This window comes from Babesia bovis, chromosome 2 (genome assembly GCF_000165395.2).
Source record: "Babesia bovis T2Bo chromosome 2, whole genome shotgun sequence".
Lineage (NCBI taxonomy): Eukaryota > Apicomplexa > Aconoidasida > Piroplasmida > Babesiidae > Babesia > Babesia bovis.
The window spans coordinates 1,630,987-1,650,480 of record NC_010574.1 but is presented as its reverse complement, the minus strand read 5'-3'; the positions used below and the strand labels follow the sequence as shown (position 1 = coordinate 1,650,480).

The following is a 19,494-nucleotide window of genomic DNA, read 5'->3' as shown; positions in this document are numbered from 1 at the left end:
GTCACTGCATGCAATGGCCTATTGTTATACGCTTCGTTATAATATATATACCAGGTCACGGCACATATATGTTAATCGAAGACACCTATAACTGGTCTATGTCCTATTGCTTAGTTTTTATATCCGTGTCGCGGAGGGGAGGGTCTCGCCACTGATATAATATAGGCTCTAGTCAACGATTATAGGCCTGTTTAGTGCACACATGGTATACTAATAGGCCTATTATCACAATAGTTCTGTAGTGTGGTTTTATGATGTGCATCTTTACAGTATGCAATCGTACTTCTTTGTTCAGCGGAAACTACATCCCTAGGAATAACGACAGAAAGGGCGTATAAAATTTAAGTTATATATCCATATTTAACGGTTATAGCACTTGATAATGTATTAACGTGGATATTGCCTTTTTGTGTCTTTAGTAAGTGACCATATGTACACACCTTGAAGACGCAATTTGCCCACGTTATTCTATTAGACAACATTTAGTGTTGTTTATGATTCGACACATCGCGTTGCCAACGCCATGTGTAGTCTAGTTCCGTTATATTTACAGCTTGGATCGTAGAAGAGCGATGTGCAGCAGGCGCCATTCTTGCGCCATGTTGCTGTTTCTATTAGCTTTTTGCAATAGTGTTGTCAATGGAGTTACAGATGATTTAGTGCGATTGGATCCCGGTGTGTCTAAGGGTGAAAGCATAGTGTTGGATTACGAGGCTAATCGTGGTTACAGCTTCTTGGCAAAGATTGGTAATCAGGACATATCACTTCGGGTGGTATCAAGTCTAGAGGGTTTGATCCTATTATGTCAAGACACTTCAGCTTGTTCCAATATTAATTTGGGTGGTATTTGTTACGATCCCAAGCTTTCCACTAGTGCCATTTGGTGTAAGAATTCGGATGCTTGCATTCCGGGTGAGGATGGCTACCGCTGTGTTGAGCAGTCATCTCATGAGGGTTTGCAGCCAGTGACTACTTTGGACTTTTACAGTGAGGGCATAAGACACCGTGTCGATACCTTTGAGGGCTATGAAAACGTATCCCTGCGTAATGTTGGCTTATTGGTCCCGCCTATATATGAGCGGGTTCCCATAAAGCTGGCTACCAACATGGTAGTGAACAACAGTTTGGAATTTGGTCGTGACATTGGTGGTTTCTTTGGCATTATAGGTTCTTCAGCGAGTTGCCGTGGCAATTCAATGTGGTCTGACATTTTGCAGCGTTATGATGGTTTTTATATGCTAGACCTCTATGGTGACGTTGATACATCCACTGTAAATTGCATTAAGCTGGGCTCTGATGTTGCTAAGCGCGATGACATTCTATGGTCTGAGAAACGCCAGGTGGGTGGCATATTCACTGACTCCGCAACTGGCTTTACTGTTTATGGAATGTCGATGTGCGGCACTGACATGTTTGGCAAAACTTCTTCTAACTGGCACGTCAATATAGACTTGACGTCGCAATGCTTGGTGTTACCTAAAAACTTCTGGTTTAGTGTTATGGCTCAGTTACCTATACTCAACAGTTGCTACCGCATGGATGGTCCTAAACTATGTCAACTAAAGCGTGGCGATATAGAATTCTTACCTGAAATCCAATTCAGACTACATTCACAGGATGACAGTATTATCAGTATACCTCTGGAGAACCTATTACTCGACGATACTGCCACACCTCGGCTTTGTATAGTACCTCAGGAAGACACGTATTCACCTCCTATTTTCACGGATAGGCCTACTATCAAGTTTGGTTACAAGGTCCTGGAGTCGCTGCAGGTGGTGGTGGACACCAATGGGTACCGTGTAGGCTTCTTGCCTAAGAAGCCTGCGGATACCAGTGATGCCATATGCAACCCACGTGTTGATTGCTTGTAGGTCTTAGTTCTTGATTATAATCTGTACGCAGCGGTGATCAGCAGTACATTCCGGAACTCAACGAGTGCATCCAGCCTTCATGCAGCACTGGAGTGAATGAAATAGCAATATCAGATCACACATCAGGGAATAGCGGCATATACTGCCGTGAAACAGCCAATTCCCCTTGATCCAGAAGGGTTATAAGATGTGTACCTGTGTATTGATCATTGAAATCCCCGAGACGTTATGCGTGGTACCAATTGGGGAATCTATATCCAGTAACTGCCGGTACCTATTGGTGATCGACGCGCCTTTTTGTTGAGAGGCTTCCTACCTCACGCGGCGAGTACGTATTGACCCCCTCGTGTTAGCCTAACAATAGGTATATATGCTTAAATTGCATTACATTATTTATGTATTACTGGTATCTACATTGGTGTTAACGAAGGTCGTGTCTAATGCGCTTGATAGCTGAACTGTCTGGCGCACACAAAGCAACATTTGCTACGAGACCCGTATAGAGCGGAAGTTTAATTTGTAAGGCACTATACCACAAGACATTACTTGTGTATTGGATGTTCACAATGTCTGAGCCCGTGGAGCAGCAGAATGTTGAATCAACTACAACACCAGGTCTAGACAAACAGCAGACTCGGATTCTTACTAAGAATCGTGGCGGTTTATGGATGAGCAGTACTACTACGAAGGTCTTTGGAAGTGGCTCAAATGGCTTATTACCTGGGAGGACCTTGCCAAAGATATCTTTGGGTGATGCCAACACCCGTCGTACTTGTGGGCCTACGCACCTAGCAACCAGTATCATGATTAATGGTGGTCGTACGGGTGATTACAGCAGCTTCATAGGAAATAGAAGCACAACAGTGAATCCACTGGGCCAATTACAACGACACACTATTGGCGCAGCTCCTACCAAGCAGTACACCATGTTACCTCTAAGATCAAAATTACATGATATATCTAGTACTAACAAACCTGAAGGTGCTTTTACTGGTGAGAATCCATTTGAGTCCTCGGAAGACTGCTTTTCGGTGCCACGTCACCAGGGTAAAATGCCAACTGCAGCTTATTTGGGGGATTCACAAAGCTCTGATGGGTGCTTCACAAGTAATGACTTTGCGGCAATATTGCCAAATAAGGTTGATGGGAAAAATACGTCAACTTCGTCTGCTACTACTAGATCTTCTGTTAAACGGCAGGTGACCACTGATATCGTGGACACCGGTTCAAGCAGGTCAATCACTAGTGGTTTCCGCCGTGGCATGGAAATATTCACTACCTACATAAAGCACATGATGATGAAGATTAAAATGTCCATCACGGGCATGTGCTCTGGCGCCAACAAGAGGCGGCCCAGGGTGATTGAGCACTCTAGGCCGATGAAACCAGGCAGTAAACGGGACATTACCCATTCTGATACTATCAGCAGCTCGTTTTAATTACATGGGAAGCATTTGAATTCAACAGGGTCTATGTTCACCTACTACGGATGCACCATGTCTAATCCATTTAGTCTTTAATATTTACCGAAATGTGTAACATGAAACTATGTTAATTATATTGAATAATCTATATACTTGCTGTAGTGTTAGTATTGCTTTAGAAGGCTGGATAGTATATACACACTTGGACGGATGCAGGTCCAGCAACATCGCTTCATATCGTATCTGTCGAGTACCATATGCTCATGGCACCAACGGAGCCATGTGATTAGTGTATTTGGTTGGCGTTACACCGACGGTGCCTATCGCAACATATCAGTGTCGTACAATGGCATTCAGGATGCTTTACACATCCCTGAGAGTGATAGCCGTGGAGCTACATCAAGTGCCACAGCATGGCTATATCTCCAAAAACGCGGCCCCAAGCTCGTTAAACCCAAGGATATAATACACTTCTGGAAGATTAGGGTCGGGGATAAGGTATTGATCCGTTCAACAACATAATGACTACAGGTTACTGTAATCAGCGGTAAGGACAAGGGGAAGTCCGGGGAAGTGCTAGCTTGCGACAAACTGCGCAACCAAGTCAAGGTAAAGGGATGCAACCTGGTATGGCACTGCTGGGCATATCCATACTTTACAGCGCAAGATAGTGGTAGATGGGCAGGAGCTGCACATAGAGAAGAAGATACACTACTCCAATGTACAGCTCATTGACCCGTTGCTAAAGTAGGTTTTTGTGTTGAATATATATGACACAGCTGCGCCACCCGGGTCGCCATAAGGTTCAACAAAGACAACGAACCCCGTGAGTCTTTTGTCACTAGATACATAGCCAGCAGTACGCGTGTCGAAGAAATCGGGGTACGTCATCCCGTGGCCAGAGGAGGTGGGTTTGGTTGATGACAACACATAGCTCCCAGAAACCCGAAGAGGAAAAAGGTAGCAGTGAGAATATCTAGCATCCATGCAACCGCAGAGCTCACGGAGGGTGAGAAGGACACGTCGCCAGAGGTTGCAGCCAGGTGGACATACAACTACGAAGAGGTATTTCTCTGTGTAGACTAATCACAATTTCCCCCAGGACGTCAAGTCCATGGAGCGACTCAGGCAAGTAATGCAAAAGTACAACAGGGACATTTAATTTTACTTCTTATCACCCATTAGCTTACGGGCAAATGATTCTCTAGGGTTAGTCCCCCTCATAGACTCTGCACTTTGCGCCTGGTGGCGCATAAACGCCTTTAGCGACATTGTGCTGGGCTGGTGCGGTTGAGTGCCAGACTGAGTAGATACCTTTTTAGCTGACTTAGCGGTCATCTCGGCGCCCAAAGCCAGTGATGGGAAGTCATCAGATGCAACCGAGAATGCACTACTGGCGTTATCAGATATCTTCCAACCGGGCGATGGCTTGGGGACCACTGGTGACGAAGTGTTCATGGGCGGCACGCTTTGACGCATCTGCTTCTCCATAATGTCCAGCAACGAATCAACCTTTAGGTCCTCGGGCTTGTTCCATCGCAAATTGGAACTGCGAACTGATTCATTACCTTGTATCATATCTTCCATGGAAACACCCTCAACAACGTGAATTGGAGGTGGAGGCACTACATGGGAGTGTTCAGGCAGGTGCTTGGGCACCTCAGGGATGTATCCCACGGGACTAGTCAAAAACGCATCGTAGCCGTTTGGATAAAGGTCCTTCAAAGCACTCCAAGGCATCTGCTCATTGTAACGCATCTGGAGATTGGGGTTGAAAAAGTTGTTTGTATGCCATTTGTACATCTGCCCCGAAGAAAAGGGACCGTGTACAACACCATGGAAGTCCTTGTACTGCCAATGCAAATTGATAGTCGGCGGCTCGGGGTCCTTCATCTGAAGGAGCATTGGAGGCGCAACAGGCATGGGAGGAATACCTGAAATCGTGGTGGGAACAGCACTCTGGGAAGGTGTCTGTGTCTGACCTGCCGTAGGACCCTTGATTGGCTGGGGTTTAGGTTGGACTGGTGACTTCAATATGGGCTGAGCCTTTGGTTGCGCCTTGGGCTTGCTTGGTTGTGATTTAACCGCTTGAGGTGCCGCCAGGTTCATCACCTTTTGAAATTCGGTGGCAGTGTCCATCACAGTGTCGGTACTATCAAATGATTTGTCCAGGAGCCGCTCCAAGAATGATAGTCGCTGATTCTCCACGTTGAGGTCAGGTGAATCGAATATGTCAGGGGCCTTCACGGGATTAGCTGGAGGAAGCTGCCAAGTAGTGACATCAGGGGTGTTGTTCCACGGCTGAGGAGACTTGGGAGCTGAAGAGGCGCCAACTGTAGTGTATTGCAGCAGTTTATGTTCTGAGGATTCAGTAGAAATGAAGGACTCGTTGATAACAGTGTTTTTAAAGTGGATTCCAGAAGGACTGTGCTGAACAGATGGACGATCAACATGGACGGATAACAGAGTATCCGCACGAGGGTTAGAAGCAGAGTCAAATGTATGGAAACGGTCCTGTACTTGAAAATTGTCATGACGACGCTGAGACTTGATGACGTTTAATATAGTAGATTCATGCTCCGGTGGGATGTTGGCACCATGCTGGTTCAATTGATCCATACCCTCAAATTGCAATGGGCGCTCGTCGTTCACCTGGTGCATGCCACGATCCTCGTAACTCTTCCAACGTTTATTCAGATCATCCACATGAGCCTCGGCATCGTGATGGTCAACACGCTTAGCATAGTCAGCTCCATCAAATGCCTCCCTGCTCATCCTAAAGTTATCCTTTCCTGCAGGAATGTTACTAGGTATATATTTACCCACCTTTAGGAACACGCTGCTCGAAGTAGCCGCGTCGGTGACCAGGAACACCCTCCATTGACTTGCGATTTGCATCGCCGTGTTCAAACATAGATTGTGAAGCGCTGCCATGCATGCCTGGCATACCACCCTCACGACTACCGTGAACAAATTGATGTGGAGCTGGCACGTGACACTCAACAAACTTGAATTTAGGTGGAACCACTTCACAAGGTGATCTCCCAGTTTCCCTGAATCTACGGTCAATAGTCAACATGAGTTGTACTAGGTAGTGCTTTTCAAATTGAGACTCGGTCGTAGCCAGGTGGTCCGCATCAGATGGAATCTCAATCTTAGTCAAGGACGCCGGGTTGTCACTCGGAGGAGGAACCGCACTGACAGTGGACACATGCTGCGGCAACTTGATGTCATCAAAACCCTTGGGCTCCGCTAACGTCCGCAACTCGGGAAAATGCTTGGACTCACCAAAGTTTTTAGGCTCAGGCAAGGGTTTATTACCGGAGAAGTACTTTCGATCCGTGTAGTATCTTCCCTCGTTGGAGTGCCTGGACTCATCCACTGAACGACGCTGCTCGTTGCCCTTGTGATGACCTATAGCCCTGTTATCATTAACCGGGTTGCGACGAAGAGGTACACTGCGCTCCGAATTTGGAACTTCAAACCCAACCAATCCGGGATCAGGAAGAGATGTAGCTTGACCGTCATTACGATTTTTTGGCTCGCTCTTATTGGACTTTGCAAAAATATTGGCGGAACCGCCGAATGGCCTAGGGTGAAACATCCTATGATGCTCAGAAAATGGACAATAGGATCCAAAGCATCACGCAATATATATAAGCAAATACCGATAAAAAATACGGTAAAGACACGGTTATATATGTATTTATAATGGAGTTCAAGTATCGGCACCAATAATGGTCGACGCTACCTCCCTGAAATTGCTACAAAAAATATAAGCACAACAAATATCTAAACTATCTACGACAAATTAGGGCTTAGATAGCGTTTACAATATGTCTACATCTATATATGGCAGAAAAAAGCCATTCTAATCATAGAGCTCACGGCGGACACCCCACACATTTACATTTTCCTCGTTAAGCTGTATAAAACACAGTTTAATACACCTAATGCCGTAATTACTTTTAAAAACTTATACAAAAGTCAGATTCGCGCGCGTTGGTAATTGGAATGTACTAACTTTTGTAGCTCTGCCACGATGCATTGATCTCTGCATCTGCTTCTGCAATACCGTCTTCCAGTTCACGAATAATGCCCTCATAGTGCGCTATCATCTTGCGATCTGATGTTCATGTGATGTGTAAAATGAATAGCTACCATAATTAAGACGCTCCTCAATTGACATGGAATCCAAGGTACGTTGTACAACAGCGAACCGATTGTGATTATTAGATCTGTGTACGTTAGATAGGGTCTACTGTATACCTACTTCACATTGTCCAGTGTATCAGAACGAATTTGTACCAGGCTGGAGCATGGTGAACGTATCCTGTTCAATGTGTCCTTTATACCTGTAGTGGGAATTAAAAAGATGCAATGCATCACATACCCTCGATGTGAGCTAGTGTATTGGCCGTACGCTTAGTGTCGTCGTCATCCTTGGCAACTATTATTATGGGCTGCCCAATAAGGTCTGTAACAGTGTCTACAAGAGCTCATAAAACAAACGTGGAAAGCGGGCGTCATGTTCAACTCGTAGTGTCTTCCCCAACGATGCGATGCGCTTCAGAATAGCGCGCTTTCTTTCTTGCAACTCGTTGATGTTGTCAACCTTTGCCTGGTCTAGTTCCTTTTCTATACGGCCCTGTTCCCTGTATATCAATCCCACAGCCCTAGATATAACGTACTTATTTATGCTGTCAAGCGTCCTGCGCGAGTCCTCATTGACCTCTGCAGTCTGACTCAGCTTGCTAGCAGCGTCCGAAAGCTCCTTCTTCAATGCAACATCATCGGCTATGTTCCCTGATACCGATCCTTCATGGGACTCCCCAGGCTGCGGAGTGTCTTTTGTAACACTTTCGGGGTCCCCTGCGTGCTTGACCTCTAGGTCTGCGATATGAGGGACCTCCGCTACAGAATGCTTCGCGAGTGCTAGAATGAAACCAAAGTAACCAAGAGCCACCATGCCTGCCTACATCTTTAGATGTATATCAAGCTATAGCGTTCTATTCCTGTAGAATATATGATATAGTCACATTCCAGGCCTTACACATCACCACACACAAGTACAACGCAACACTGGGAATAGAACTATCACGGGATTATAATGCCAGTTTTAATCTATACGCGCAACAAAGTTATAGAACGACATTAACTGTATCCTGGATTCTTGAATTTGCGATGTTGTCCTACAGGCGATTGCCTTCAGCAGCCAACTGATACATTTGTAGCGAGGCTGCCTTCTTCGTTGCCACAATGCTCCAAATGTGCCGGACTTCCCCAGGCTGGCCTTTGATGTGCCTAACGTGTATATATAACTATTGGACTGCTTACCATTTCAGAAAAAGACTGTCCAATTCATCCCTCTTGTACAGCCGCTCCGCTGTGGACATAGATATTCCATTGACATAGTGCCACCTACGGTAATCCGATGTTAACACAACGTGGATATCCTGCTTCCTGCCAAGTGTCAGAGGTAACACGCCCTGTTAGACATAGGGAAGATTACATATGACATACCTCAGCCAGTCGGTAGTCAGCACAGGTTAATAGCAGGTCCTCTACCTCGATAGTGCAGTTATCTGTGGGACAGATGTAAATTATACTGGATACGCAACGTACCGTCCTTGTTACTGAGCTTCACCTGGGCAAACTGGTCCATAATGGAAACGTCAATAGCCATAATATTTCTAACGAACATTTCGCCAACAAGTTTAATACTGGGCAACACACAGGCGGTTCCCTCCAGAGGATTGACGTATGCGATAATAGGTATTACCCTCTCAAGGAGGTATGTAGGCAACACTGCACAAGTTGGTATGTCCAGCCACCAGACGTACCTATTGTGTCAAAAGTAGTATGCAGCCAATATGTGTCTTCATGGATACATAAAAACGAATATTTTAGCGATGGAACTGATGTAGCGGGACGGTCATCCCTTTTGACCACCTTGATAAGGGAGCTATCATTGGCACTCGGAATGTCTACCTTGACCTCCAAAGACCTGTATTTAGCAACCCAGGCATCCAGGTCGTGCACGGAGTCCTTAGGACGCACAACGACACCAATAGCAAGAATGGAGCCTAGATAAATGTTACGACCCAGGCTGTAACAGTACCTTGAACAACGTCAATAGAAGATATATCACGCGATTTCCCCAACCACACGTTAACGTTCACCGATAGATTAACGTCAGTTTGTGCTTCCTGTCTAAATTTGGAATTAAAGTACCTCGGCTGCAGAATCTCAGGTGATGTTATGTGTACTAGCGAGAAAATGGCATCGTCAGTTGACACATCCCGGCAAATGTCACTCATCCTTATGATACACACCGATGGGTAATATTCACAGTCTGTGTTTACGGTATCACCAATGGATGCCATATCAACACACCCAAGAACCCGTATTGACATACATTATGCACTGGATTATTACTAGTTATATTGCAACTTTACCTAGAAATGATATTGTTCAACCTGGATTCCGATTTAGACTAGTCTAAACTAGGGATATGGACTGTACATTGGAGTTGGTCTCAATTCTATATGGCATTTAACATCCAGGCAAGTAGTTACCCTGTCTTGTCCTTTTAGTGACCCCTGTACAATGCACTAATGGATTCCTGGCGATATACCTAGATGTGAACCTGTATTCATGGCATATTCCAGACGTTAGTGTATTACCTGACTACCGATAATCATCTAAAGTACCTCCATGGTTCACAGATAAACACTAGACAATATCTAAATACATGCGATATTAGTGGAAGTAATGCAACTCATTGCCAAAATATGACCTTTTTCTTATAAAAGTTACAGGATGTATATATGGGTTCCTTGTCTACCGACACGTGAGTGGCACCGTATATTAAGCAGTCTTCTAGAAAAAGGCGCTTGACTAGTGACGTGGGAACACCTACAATATTAAGAGATATAGAACTGGTCCTACCATTTAAGTCCGTGTCATACACGAAAGCACCGTCATGGCAACCTGCGATATGGATGCGATGCCGATTAATATAATCTAAGTTCCATATTGGGCCCTCGAGCAACGAATTAGATACAGGCGTAACCAAGTTCCGGATATCAAATTGGTATAGACGACAATCGAAACTGCATTATACTGGATGGTGACTATTTAAAAGTACCTGCCGCTGTAGAATATGTTGGTGTTATCTTGCATGAATTTTAAAGCGGTTACACCATACGAGTGGCTGTGTATACTTAAGAACAGATGTAATACCAACTGCTTAAGGGTATATAAAGGTGAAGTGCCCTCCCTGGTGTCAAACAGTTTAACAGTACTGTCATCAGAACCTAGGAACAGTGAGAGCCATGCACGTAAAGATACCCGTGAGAAGCAAATTACTATTCCCTGGAACAAATGAACTCGTCCATGTTTCCATGTTATGCGCACGCCTTTTGGGTTGATATATTACCACTGCAACAGGACGTACCACTTCATAGTTTGCATGCCGTTTTCTATAAGGTAAACGTAGCCATCAGATGAGGTCACGGAGCATAGGCTGGGTCATGTTAAAGCCAACATCGGATACATACCTCCCGCTGTCATCATTAACACAGAGTGATAGCCCAACGCCGCCAGTGGCGTTGTCCAAGTCAATCACACTGCAGTGTTGCAAACGTGGAGCAGAAGTGTCGTCTGCCACCACCCGGTCGACGCTAACGCCAAGTTGCGCAGTAACAGATATCGCTGCATAGTACTGCAGTGTATGTAACACACTACATAAAACATACATCACTAGTTCGTATCCAAGTGGTGTAAACCACTCCAGGGAGCGATACATAGCTCATATGACAACTAAATGAAGAATCATATGAATCGACCTTTTGGGCCAGAATCCTATGGAATGTTATTAGGCACACAAGTACATACGCTTTTAGATTTGAGCATGGATTAAACAAAAATATGCCTCCAGTACGGCTCTTACTGGATGACGAATAGTTGTAAGTCGAAGTGAGGATGGCTCCCTCCAGAGTAACATCTGTGCCATTTGCATAAAATAGATAGACATAGTACCTCGAAAGTGGCCACTCGGAAATGCATTTATACAACTGGGATTGCCATCTATATCAATCGAATAGATCACATTGGCCTGCTCTGCGGATTCCATTTTATTACATGTTTCCCCCGAAGATTCCACTAGGATAGAGGTGGAGCATTTAAATGCGATATTTGCTGCGATGTGTAATATAAAAAAGTGCCAGTATGTTCAGGATACTAATGAGCATATTTAATGCGCTTTTGGCGCTATACTGAGGACTGGTAACCCATAATCTACAAACGCCCGTCGTGCGGCAGCCAGTATGGCGTACCCAGTGGATAGCTACATACTAGCGCATTTTAATTTTATATGATTTTGGTACATATACATAATTTTAGAGTTTATATAGCCGGTATATTTTACTGGAAATAGCTTAATGCTGTAATCGTATAATCGCTGGTAAGTGCCTGCTTCCTTAAAGTTGCCTGGCTGTGTTACACCGTGGAATCTAAGTTCTACCTACGTACGTATGGAGGAAAGAAGTACGTAGTCATCCCAATGCATATTGTGTTAAATCCATCAAGATGAAGTTCGGTGCTAAGTTGCAGACCTTCGTGGTCCCAGAATGGTCGGATAAATATATCCGGTACAAGGAATTGGCCCGGCTGGCAAAACGAGGAAGCCGGATTAATTCCGGAGTAATACCAGGCAAAGATGACCCAACCGAAGTGGAATTGCTCAAAGGAATCTTCAATCCCGAATCATATCCACCCGTGGGATGTGAGTCGGATTTGTACAAAAGTACCGAAACTGACTTGACATCGGATGTACCCCCCTTCATGAGACAGGGATATTCCATTGATTCGCAATTGAGGTCCCACTACTCCATTACCATACCCGAGGAGGAGCATAGGAAATCTGCACCGGCACTCTGTACTACGGGTAAATATATACCACCGAATATCCACCCACCAGTGCTACCTGAAGACGTAGAGGACCAAACAGATAATATTAAACTGGCAGTATATCAATATGAGGAATGCGGTCACGTATCAAACCCCTATTCAGAAATAAAAGTACCAGAAAGCCTGCGACATGAAATGGCAACATTGGATCGCCTAGATGCAGAAGATGAGCAACGTGATGCCATGGCATATGGAACATGTAATGACAATAGAGCTAAACCCAAAGAGGCAGACGAAACGGTCAATCATGGCTCTGTTACCATTACACCAGGTACTGATGTTACTTCGGGAGCGCGTCTACAGGGACATAACACCATAGAGGAGCCTAATTTTAACATGGCATTAATAAGCACAAAAGGACCCGAAAGAAAGAAGAGATGGTTTTCATCACTTATGGGAGTATGTGCCCCAAGCTCCTTGATGCGCTTCAATTTAAACAAAAACACAAAACATTTGGATGATGAGTCGATTGCAGTTTTCCACAAGGTACTGCGTGACGATATACGTGTAGTGCTGCTACACTACGTAACTGAGATTGACTACATAAAGTCGTTGATCCGCTTCCTTAAAGCGGATATTGCCAGACGTGGCGGGAAGGTAGATGAAGCATATGCCGGGCTTATCAGGAAAGCATGCACGGCATTCTGGGACTCCTGCGATAAGCTGAAGCTTTATCTGAATCTAAACACCCTGGCGGTGTACAAAGTATTGAAGAAGAAGGACAAGCTACTTGGGACCAGGGATGTGTTTAACCTATTCCCGACCTACAAGAGCATCATGCTATCAGTGGAGTGCTCCACTGCACTGATTAATGATGTCATACAGATATATAACTCGTTAATGGAACAGCCAGTGATTGATTTCTCCGTGCTGAAGTCGGATATGGAGTCAACATTGGACAGCCTAAGGTCCAAGCCAGTGCATGGGCTATTCTATGTCTATGGGTTGTGTACCATACTGTTCGCCAATGCCCTGTTCCTGTGCTCCTTCAACTTCCCACTGCCCTTTGATCTCGGGATACTGCTCTCCCAAATCTCACCGTTCAGGTTCTTTTTTGCAATGTCACTAATTTGGTGGGGATTTGGTTGGTGCCAGAATTACCTGGAAACATATGGAGTTAACTACCAGTTCCAGTTTCACCTGAGTAGTAACTACTCCGCCACGGACAAGGATTACTACGAAATAGGAGCTGGGCAGACGTTTGCAACGCTGCTGCTATTCATGTTCTTTCTATTGGATTGTAGACTGCACATAGTGCCTGAGCACCACCTATATTTCATATATCCCACTCTTTTGGTCATACTGAACATACTGATCGTATTGACCCCAAATCGCAACCTGAAGCTGAAAATACGGAAAAGGCTGTTAATATCTATTCTTAGAGTACTAGGAGCACCTTTCGGGGCTGGACAGAAAGTTACACTGGCTGAAAGTATCATCGCCGATGTGATGACATCATTGACACGGTCATTGCGTGACCTGGTGTTCATGATAACCTACTTTATAGTGGGTATAAAGTCTGACTATAAAGTACATAGCCCATTGGTTGAATCGTGGATCATACCAATAGTCATGTGCTACCCATATATAGTGCGCTTCTCCCAGTGCTTCAGGAGGTATATAAACGAAAGACGCGGGCTACACTTTGGTAACATGGCAAAGTATATATCCGGAATATCGTGCGTCATAGTTTCGTCGGTCGACTGGGTAGGGTACTTCAACATGGATGAGTGGCACAGAAGGGTACTGATAACAGTGTTCTACCTGACTGCCACAATATACCAGTGCTACTGGGACGTAGTAGTTGATTGGGGATTGAATATAGGCCTAGATATGTTCAAAACAAGACAAAATCGCAGGATGTATCGTAAACAGGCATATTACTGCGCAGTGGTTTTCAACCTGGCCTGCCGTTGTACATGGGCACTGACAACGACGCCATTTGCGTTATTAAAAAACAAGGAGCTATCATCCGAGATCGTAGGACTTATCATCATAGTTATAGAAATAGTTCGTCGTATTGTGGTAAGTAGCCGTTGTACACGAATATAACACGCAGTGGGTGACGTTCCGACTCGAGAGTGAGCACCTGCTCAACTCATACAAATACCGCACGGCCCTATGGGTACCCAAGCTGTACAACTGCAAGAATCTAATAGTCAAGGAAATGAAGATGCTAAACGAACAGCTTTGAACGTATAGTAGCGGGGCAGTGTATGAGCAGCTTGAAAATTTGTCAATACCGAATTTTACACAACGCCCATATTAAAAGAGACACTATATATTTTAATGCTGTAAATATATATACCTTTGGTGCTGTATGTACATCTTTAGTGGGTGCGCGGCCGCCGCATCCAATATTATACACAGTCTACGTTATATATAAAATGGCAACAAGATCACAGTTTTTCTATTAGATATATTTAAGGAATAGCTACTACATATATTGGAATGCTACAGGCTCACAGATGACCGATTTATGTGCCGCTGTAGCAAGAGCTAACGTATAGGACTCCAATACAAGTAAACAATTTATATATAACTAAAAAGTAATCGCATATTTTACAACCCTTCTCCAGCAGGATTCCCATATCATTGGCGTGCCATATTGTACCCTGTACTTTGCGTCGCAGTGGACATGCTTCATGTCATATAGTTCCGGCAATTTATATTTCAGGTGGATGGAAAAATGTACATTGAAGTCTTAACTGCATGAGTTGCATTTCGTAAGGATATTTTTTCAGTCGCCGAAAATGAGTACTGCTTGCCGGGATTGCAGTGACGTGAATAGTCATGTCGACTCTACAGATCACGTAGTACCTGCACCCGCAGAACAAGCAGATACAACACCGGAATTAAATGAAACGACGACCACAACAAATGAAACAACTCATAGCCACACCCCGTCAGGATTCAATTTAATGCACTATTTCAACGGTACCACGCTGCGCAACTTTGTAGGCGAACCAAACGGAAACGTAGGTGATCGTGAAACACAACGAATCATAGCCAATCGCAATTTTTTAATACGGATACTAATATGTGGGCATCTAATAGCAGCCATCCTCTTCGCAGGACTGCTCATATGGACCATATTTGCCTACGAACTGCGCCTATACGAGTGGCAGAGAAACCCTACACAAGCACTGCTGTTCTTCTGGCTAATCAGAGTGCTAATCGGGATATCGCTAAACGTGTGGTCAATAAACTACCACTACCAGCGAGTACCGCTGCCACGCGTGTTTACCCACTGTACCAAGGTATATGAACTAACGGGCTGGGTATGGGTGATTTTCTCCATATACTTCACAGTACTCAACCCACGGGAGAATTTGGGGACATTCTCATGCAAGATGTGCTTCTTCCTCACGTGGGTAACGATCGCGTGCTACGTGAGCCCAATGCTCACTTGCACGCTGATGTATATACTGTTCTACCCAGTCATATTCTACCTGGTACGATGGAGGCACCAGGGGTCATTTTCACCAGGATTGCAAAAGAAGGCCATACAAATGCTAGATGTAGAACGTATGGATTACGTACTGAAGCGTATAGAAAAGGGTAATACAAAAACATTGAGCGCAGAAGATGATACGGCGTCAGAGAAGACTGTAGTCACCATTGAGGGTGAAGCTGCCCAGGAAACTGCGGCACCCGATAGTGCCAGGTCAGACAGTCCACAACCCGCCTCAAATGAGTCTACACCAGCAGATCATCTGTGCGCCATTTGTATCATGGTAATGTTAGTTACATGAGTAGTCATTGTCCCATAGGAAATTGGCGGCAGGGAGAAGATATACGTCATGCCGTGCGACATACGCCACTTCTTCCACCGCGAGTGTCTCAGAAAGTGGTTCAAACGAAGCCGCATATGCCCTATTTGCCGGATAGATATAGGAGATTTACTGAAACAAGAGAAGTACGTCATCCTGGACTAATGGCCTCAAATGATGCCAAAGACCTTCTTAAGGTGAATTACAACCTTCCATGCGTCCTACAAAAACATCGTATATAAATTAACTAAACCTACATTCGTCATCTCGTCCCTGAAGTATTCCTTAAGTACATCTATAGAGTCACGAGTTATACGTGAATAGACACGGTCGTTGCAGTCAAAGTGACGACCATAGGCTATATTCGGCTCGCCGACTACCTTAATGCATATTTCCTGGCCCTTAACGGCCTTGTCCACGGGTTTCTTGTTGTGCTCCATGCTGGCAACACGACCTAACATTAACTGGTTACCCTTGGCCATAGCGACGAGTGGCGTGTTCGGCTTCAGGATGCCATTGTCCACATGGACCCCAAAGACAAAGGGGTCCTTCTTGTTAAACACACAGTGAGGTAGAATGGTTAACTCACAGGGAAATACAACCTCCGATATGCGCGACTGCTTCTTTTGCTCCTGGGTTTCCTCAAGGTACTTAACAAAGGAATCCAGGAGGTGGTAGATAATATCAGCAGACATAATCTTAACACCGAGTACCTGAGCCTCCTTCTCGGCCTCAGTGGCACATTTCACATCAAACGCTAAGATAACGGAGTATTCGGGATAGCCCTTCTCACGCATAATGGATGCCTTCTTCACGTCCTTCTTCTGGACAGTGCCTATATTCACTGAAAATACTGGTATCTTCTTATCAGTCAGAAATTGGAGTAAAGCCTCCAAGGACCCCAGGGTTGAAGCCATGACATATACACCAACACCAGTGCGATTTACGTTACCAAATATCGACGACATGTCCTGCATGACATCTTCACACAACTGCTCAATGTCGTCGTCGTCCTCGACCAAGAGCAGCTCCGTACCCGCAACAGTCTCCTCCAAACCCTGAGCAACGAGCTTAACACCCATGGCAGCCTTGATGCTAGTGTGCTTGACGTACTCACCCTTGACCCTTAACTCAGCCAAAGGCTGAGGTGTAAGCAATGTACGAATAGTGGTCACTATGGGACCAGAAAGACCACATAAAACTATTTTGTCACCCTCGTTAATAGTACCACTCAGTAAAATGACATCCACTGTAGTGCCCAAACCCTCTATGGCCTTCACCTCAAGAACGGAACACCTGAATTCCTCCTTGTGGGTAATGTTTTTGACCATGATCTTCTGGGTTAACTGGAGTATGAGGCATATGAGATCTGATATGCCCTCACCAGTGATGGCACTGGTGGGACAAATTGAAATGTTACGACGGATGTCGTCGTTCTCCCAGTATAGTTCACTGTTAAGACCCTGCTCGGAAAGTTCCGTCATTATGTTCCGAGCGCGCTCGAAAAACTCGCCACGCGTGTCCTCCAGTTGGTTCTCAAAGGTCTTGTGGAATGTAGCCCAGGGAGTTGTCTTCCACTTGTAAAGACGGTCGATCTTATTAAGCGCAATGACGAAATAACACTTCCTACCACGCAACAAACCTATGGACTCAATGGTTTGGGGCTCCAAACCATGCATAATGTCCACAACCAAAATAGCGATATCACACAAAGAAGAACCACGAGCACGTAAGTTGTTAAACGACTCGTGACCAGGAGTGTCAATGATCAGTAAACCGGGACTCTTCAGCTTGAACTCGGGGTTAATAAGCTCACAGTGCTTGTCCAGCATTTTCTTAGGGAAAAAGGTAGCACCAATTTGCTGGGTAATACCACCAGCCTCAGCATTCTGAACGTTGCTGTGACGAATCTTGTCCAAAAGCTTGGTTTTACCAGTGTCGACATGACCCAAAACACAGCATATAGGCGACCTGTACTCGCTAACAGGCTCGTCAGAGTCCTGGGACTGAGGTTCTGCCTTATGCTTAACACGTTTGGGGGCCGCCTTAGTCTCCACGGGTTCCGATTGAACCACAGGCTCCTTCGCACTCTCCTGGTCCAACTCCTCCCAGTTCTCTATCACGTCCTCGGATTCCGTAGACGAGTGTGATTCTGTGGATATATATGCACTAGAAATTGTACAGTACCTTCGGTGCCCATACCGGGGCCCGCGGCGTCAGCGGCACCCTGCCCCTCGGTGCCAGTTTGCTTGACCACCTTCTTCTTACGGAATGAGCTGAGGTCCAGCTTCTTGGGCTCGTTATCACGATCAACGTCTATCAAGCCGTCCTTCTCCACCTGTTCAAGGAACTTGCGCCTTATCTCAGCAGCCATCTTCTCCTTCATTGTCATTGGCTTGCCTTCCTTCTTCATACGCTCACGCCTTTCCTTACGCTGTTGACGGCGAGCCTCCAATTGCTCCTGCCGCTTACGCTCCTCCTCCTCTACCCTTTTGCGCTCCTCTTCCTCAATGCGTCTACGTTCCTCCTCCTCCTTACGCAGCTTCTCCTCCATCTAGACACTATGGAATGAAAGATAAATACGTACCTCCTGTAGTTGCCTTTGCCTCTCGGCAGCAAGCCTAGCGGCCAACGACATGGGCTTCTTTGAAGTGGTGCCCTGTGAAGGCTCATCCTGGTCCTCGCCATCCTTCTTCGCAAGCTTGGCCTGCTTCTTCTTCTCCTTCTTCAACTTGTTCTTCAGAGCCTTGGCAGCCTGCTCCTCAGATTCGGCCGCATCATCCTCAGGAGCCTGCGGCTCTTCAGCGGTATCTTGCTTGCCCTGGGTATTTATAGTCCATAGGTACTAAAACTAACCTTTGTGTCCAGGGCATTGAGCTCGTCCAATAACTCGTCCAATTCAGCATCATCTTCCTGTGTCTTCTTCGCAGATTTGCTTTTCTATATGATACTGTGTTTTACCACGAGATATGGGTACCTTTTTCTTTGTCTTGCTGTCCTCCACTGGAGCTTCAATTACAACGCCGCGATCCTGTATCAAAGTTAGTTAACCGTGCCCATTGGGACTTAAGAATCAATAGTGCTAAAAAACTATAAACAACATACCGCGTTGAATTCGTCCAACAAAGCAAGTTCGTCGTCATCTTCCTCGATGACCTGCTTCTTCTTTGGAGCCATAGTAGCCCACAATCTGTAACATATTGAACACACAATATATCCCAACGTAATATGTTAAAATATCACTTTCAAGGTTATGGCACTAGGAAGTATGTATAAACATACCTCTATTAAACCAAAGTACAACTAAGCTATAACTAGTGTCCAATAAGTATTTACACTGGATACATAAAAAATATTATTTTGACACGTAAATAGTACTTCTAACAATCACCTGGAAACCTACGTTGGGCCATTAGAGTTACCTAGATCATGGGCTAATATGAACATAGT

General features: G+C 45.1%; 10 protein-coding genes across 10 annotated transcripts; 5 read left to right on the top strand and 5 right to left on the bottom strand.

Moving 5' to 3' along the window:
* Window positions 1–485: 485 nt before the first annotated feature.
* BBOV_II007340 (erythrocyte membrane-associated antigen) lies at window positions 486–2,078 on the top strand. The gene is made up of 2 exons (XM_001610202.2): window positions 486–1,870; window positions 1,906–2,078. Exons 1-2 carry the CDS (start codon window positions 573–575, stop codon window positions 2,042–2,044), a joined length of 1,437 nt encoding a protein of 478 aa, XP_001610252.1. The 5' UTR covers window positions 486–572; the 3' UTR covers window positions 2,045–2,078.
* A 183-nt stretch (window positions 2,079–2,261) lies between these two features.
* On the top strand, window positions 2,262–3,408 carry BBOV_II007330 (uncharacterized protein). Its single transcript, XM_001610201.2, has one exon. The coding sequence runs from the start codon at window positions 2,432–2,434 to the stop codon at window positions 3,311–3,313; it is 882 nt and encodes a 293-aa protein (XP_001610251.2). The 5' UTR covers window positions 2,262–2,431; the 3' UTR covers window positions 3,314–3,408.
* An 88-nt stretch (window positions 3,409–3,496) lies between these two features.
* Window positions 3,497–4,468, top strand: BBOV_II007320 (putative 50S ribosomal subunit L24). The gene is made up of 8 exons (XM_051767879.1): window positions 3,497–3,796; window positions 3,830–3,925; window positions 3,960–4,045; window positions 4,078–4,124; window positions 4,159–4,205; window positions 4,240–4,258; window positions 4,296–4,363; window positions 4,401–4,468. The coding sequence occupies exons 1-8, from the start codon at window positions 3,509–3,511 to the stop codon at window positions 4,458–4,460; spliced, it is 711 nt and encodes a 236-aa protein (XP_051623216.1). The 5' UTR covers window positions 3,497–3,508; the 3' UTR covers window positions 4,461–4,468.
* Window positions 4,437–7,139, bottom strand: BBOV_II007310 (GYF domain family protein). Its single transcript, XM_001610199.1, has 2 exons — window positions 6,125–7,139; window positions 4,437–6,090 (listed from the first exon to the last, which is right to left on the bottom strand). Exons 1-2 carry the CDS (start codon window positions 6,900–6,902, stop codon window positions 4,463–4,465), a joined length of 2,406 nt encoding a protein of 801 aa, XP_001610249.1. The 5' UTR covers window positions 6,903–7,139; the 3' UTR covers window positions 4,437–4,462.
* A 132-nt stretch (window positions 7,140–7,271) lies between these two features.
* On the bottom strand, window positions 7,272–8,289 carry BBOV_II007300 (uncharacterized protein). The gene is made up of 6 exons (XM_001610198.1): window positions 7,990–8,289; window positions 7,811–7,953; window positions 7,692–7,775; window positions 7,572–7,653; window positions 7,460–7,536; window positions 7,272–7,424 (listed from the first exon to the last, which is right to left on the bottom strand). The coding sequence occupies exons 1-6, from the start codon at window positions 8,265–8,267 to the stop codon at window positions 7,318–7,320; spliced, it is 771 nt and encodes a 256-aa protein (XP_001610248.1). The 5' UTR covers window positions 8,268–8,289; the 3' UTR covers window positions 7,272–7,317.
* Window positions 8,290–8,440: 151 nt separating this feature from the next.
* Window positions 8,441–9,754, bottom strand: BBOV_II007290 (uncharacterized protein). The gene is made up of 7 exons (XM_051767705.1): window positions 9,420–9,754; window positions 9,142–9,384; window positions 8,924–9,106; window positions 8,822–8,883; window positions 8,724–8,787; window positions 8,636–8,684; window positions 8,441–8,602 (listed from the first exon to the last, which is right to left on the bottom strand). Exons 1-7 carry the CDS (start codon window positions 9,712–9,714, stop codon window positions 8,491–8,493), a joined length of 1,008 nt encoding a protein of 335 aa, XP_051623215.1. The 5' UTR covers window positions 9,715–9,754; the 3' UTR covers window positions 8,441–8,490.
* A 290-nt stretch (window positions 9,755–10,044) lies between these two features.
* On the bottom strand, window positions 10,045–11,470 carry BBOV_II007280 (WD domain G-beta repeat family protein). Its single transcript, XM_051767208.1, has 10 exons — window positions 11,342–11,470; window positions 11,198–11,306; window positions 11,059–11,164; window positions 10,861–11,024; window positions 10,758–10,826; window positions 10,652–10,719; window positions 10,548–10,617; window positions 10,449–10,514; window positions 10,250–10,413; window positions 10,045–10,216 (listed from the first exon to the last, which is right to left on the bottom strand). The coding sequence occupies exons 1-10, from the start codon at window positions 11,433–11,435 to the stop codon at window positions 10,080–10,082; spliced, it is 1,047 nt and encodes a 348-aa protein (XP_051623214.1). The 5' UTR covers window positions 11,436–11,470; the 3' UTR covers window positions 10,045–10,079.
* A 217-nt stretch (window positions 11,471–11,687) lies between these two features.
* BBOV_II007270 (EXS (signal transduction mechanisms) family protein) lies at window positions 11,688–14,524 on the top strand. The gene is made up of 2 exons (XM_001610195.2): window positions 11,688–14,296; window positions 14,331–14,524. Exons 1-2 carry the CDS (start codon window positions 11,891–11,893, stop codon window positions 14,463–14,465), a joined length of 2,541 nt encoding a protein of 846 aa, XP_001610245.1. The 5' UTR covers window positions 11,688–11,890; the 3' UTR covers window positions 14,466–14,524.
* Window positions 14,525–14,831: 307 nt separating this feature from the next.
* Window positions 14,832–16,212, top strand: BBOV_II007260 (Ring finger domain family protein). Its single transcript, XM_051767553.1, has 2 exons — window positions 14,832–16,008; window positions 16,045–16,212. The coding sequence occupies exons 1-2, from the start codon at window positions 15,025–15,027 to the stop codon at window positions 16,207–16,209; spliced, it is 1,149 nt and encodes a 382-aa protein (XP_051623213.1). The 5' UTR covers window positions 14,832–15,024; the 3' UTR covers window positions 16,210–16,212.
* On the bottom strand, window positions 16,114–19,434 carry BBOV_II007255 (Elongation factor Tu GTP binding domain family protein). Its single transcript, XM_051767785.1, has 8 exons — window positions 19,327–19,434; window positions 19,150–19,234; window positions 19,022–19,075; window positions 18,901–18,984; window positions 18,632–18,865; window positions 18,232–18,598; window positions 16,302–18,196; window positions 16,114–16,265 (listed from the first exon to the last, which is right to left on the bottom strand). The coding sequence occupies exons 2-8, from the start codon at window positions 19,219–19,221 to the stop codon at window positions 16,215–16,217; spliced, it is 2,757 nt and encodes a 918-aa protein (XP_051623846.1). The 5' UTR covers window positions 19,222–19,234; window positions 19,327–19,434; the 3' UTR covers window positions 16,114–16,214.
* Between the last annotated feature and the right edge of the window lie 60 nt (window positions 19,435–19,494).

What these genes read in the sequence shown, in the direction of transcription:
- BBOV_II007310 (XM_001610199.1), bottom strand. Translation starts at nt 6,902, where the DNA reads ATGTTTCACCCTAGGCCATTCGGCGGTTCCGCCAATATTTTTGCAAAG. An exon ending in CGAGCAGCGTGTTCCTAAAG is followed by an intron (nt 6,091 to 6,124) that starts GTGGGTAAATAT and finishes ACATTCCTGCAG; the next exon opens with GAAAGGATAACTTTAGGATG.
- BBOV_II007290 (XM_051767705.1), bottom strand. Translation starts at nt 9,714, where the DNA reads ATGTCAATACGGGTTCTTGGGTGTGTTGATATGGCATCCATTGGTGAT. An exon ending in TACTACTTTTGACACAATAG is followed by an intron (nt 9,107 to 9,141) that starts GTACGTCTGGTG and finishes CAACTTGTGCAG; the next exon opens with TGTTGCCTACATACCTCCTT. An exon ending in TGTGTTAACATCGGATTACC is followed by an intron (nt 8,685 to 8,723) that starts GTAGGTGGCACT and finishes CTATGTCCACAG; the next exon opens with CGGAGCGGCTGTACAAGAGG.
- BBOV_II007300 (XM_001610198.1), bottom strand. Translation starts at nt 8,267, where the DNA reads ATGGTGGCTCTTGGTTACTTTGGTTTCATTCTAGCACTCGCGAAGCAT. An exon ending in ACGCTTGACAGCATAAATAA is followed by an intron (nt 7,954 to 7,989) that starts GTACGTTATATC and finishes ATTGATATACAG; the next exon opens with GGAACAGGGCCGTATAGAAA. An exon ending in GATACACTGGACAATGTGAA is followed by an intron (nt 7,537 to 7,571) that starts GTAGGTATACAG and finishes TAACGTACACAG; the next exon opens with ATCTAATAATCACAATCGGT.
- BBOV_II007255 (XM_051767785.1), bottom strand. Translation starts at nt 19,221, where the DNA reads ATGGCTCCAAAGAAGAAGCAGGTCATCGAGGAAGATGACGACGAACTT. An exon ending in GGCAAAGGCAACTACAGGAG is followed by an intron (nt 18,599 to 18,631) that starts GTACGTATTTAT and finishes CATAGTGTCTAG; the next exon opens with ATGGAGGAGAAGCTGCGTAA. An exon ending in CCCCGGTATGGGCACCGAAG is followed by an intron (nt 18,197 to 18,231) that starts GTACTGTACAAT and finishes ATATATCCACAG; the next exon opens with AATCACACTCGTCTACGGAA.
- BBOV_II007280 (XM_051767208.1), bottom strand. Translation starts at nt 11,435, where the DNA reads ATGGAATCCGCAGAGCAGGCCAATGTGATCTATTCGATTGATATAGAT. An exon ending in CTTGGATACGAACTAGTGAT is followed by an intron (nt 11,025 to 11,058) that starts GTATGTTTTATG and finishes CATACACTGCAG; the next exon opens with TACTATGCAGCGATATCTGT. An exon ending in AACATATTCTACAGCGGCAG is followed by an intron (nt 10,414 to 10,448) that starts GTACTTTTAAAT and finishes AGTATAATGCAG; the next exon opens with TTTCGATTGTCGTCTATACC.
- BBOV_II007340 (XM_001610202.2), top strand. Translation starts at nt 573, where the DNA reads ATGTGCAGCAGGCGCCATTCTTGCGCCATGTTGCTGTTTCTATTAGCT. An exon ending in AACCCACGTGTTGATTGCTT is followed by an intron (nt 1,871 to 1,905) that starts GTAGGTCTTAGT and finishes ATCTGTACGCAG; the next exon opens with CGGTGATCAGCAGTACATTC.
- BBOV_II007330 (XM_001610201.2), top strand. Translation starts at nt 2,432, where the DNA reads ATGTTCACAATGTCTGAGCCCGTGGAGCAGCAGAATGTTGAATCAACT.
- BBOV_II007260 (XM_051767553.1), top strand. Translation starts at nt 15,025, where the DNA reads ATGAGTACTGCTTGCCGGGATTGCAGTGACGTGAATAGTCATGTCGAC. An exon ending in TGTGCGCCATTTGTATCATG is followed by an intron (nt 16,009 to 16,044) that starts GTAATGTTAGTT and finishes ATTGTCCCATAG; the next exon opens with GAAATTGGCGGCAGGGAGAA.
- BBOV_II007320 (XM_051767879.1), top strand. Translation starts at nt 3,509, where the DNA reads ATGCAGGTCCAGCAACATCGCTTCATATCGTATCTGTCGAGTACCATA. An exon ending in CAACAAAGACAACGAACCCC is followed by an intron (nt 4,125 to 4,158) that starts GTGAGTCTTTTG and finishes CATAGCCAGCAG; the next exon opens with TACGCGTGTCGAAGAAATCG. An exon ending in GGACATACAACTACGAAGAG is followed by an intron (nt 4,364 to 4,400) that starts GTATTTCTCTGT and finishes AATTTCCCCCAG; the next exon opens with GACGTCAAGTCCATGGAGCG.
- BBOV_II007270 (XM_001610195.2), top strand. Translation starts at nt 11,891, where the DNA reads ATGAAGTTCGGTGCTAAGTTGCAGACCTTCGTGGTCCCAGAATGGTCG. An exon ending in AAATAGTTCGTCGTATTGTG is followed by an intron (nt 14,297 to 14,330) that starts GTAAGTAGCCGT and finishes TATAACACGCAG; the next exon opens with TGGGTGACGTTCCGACTCGA.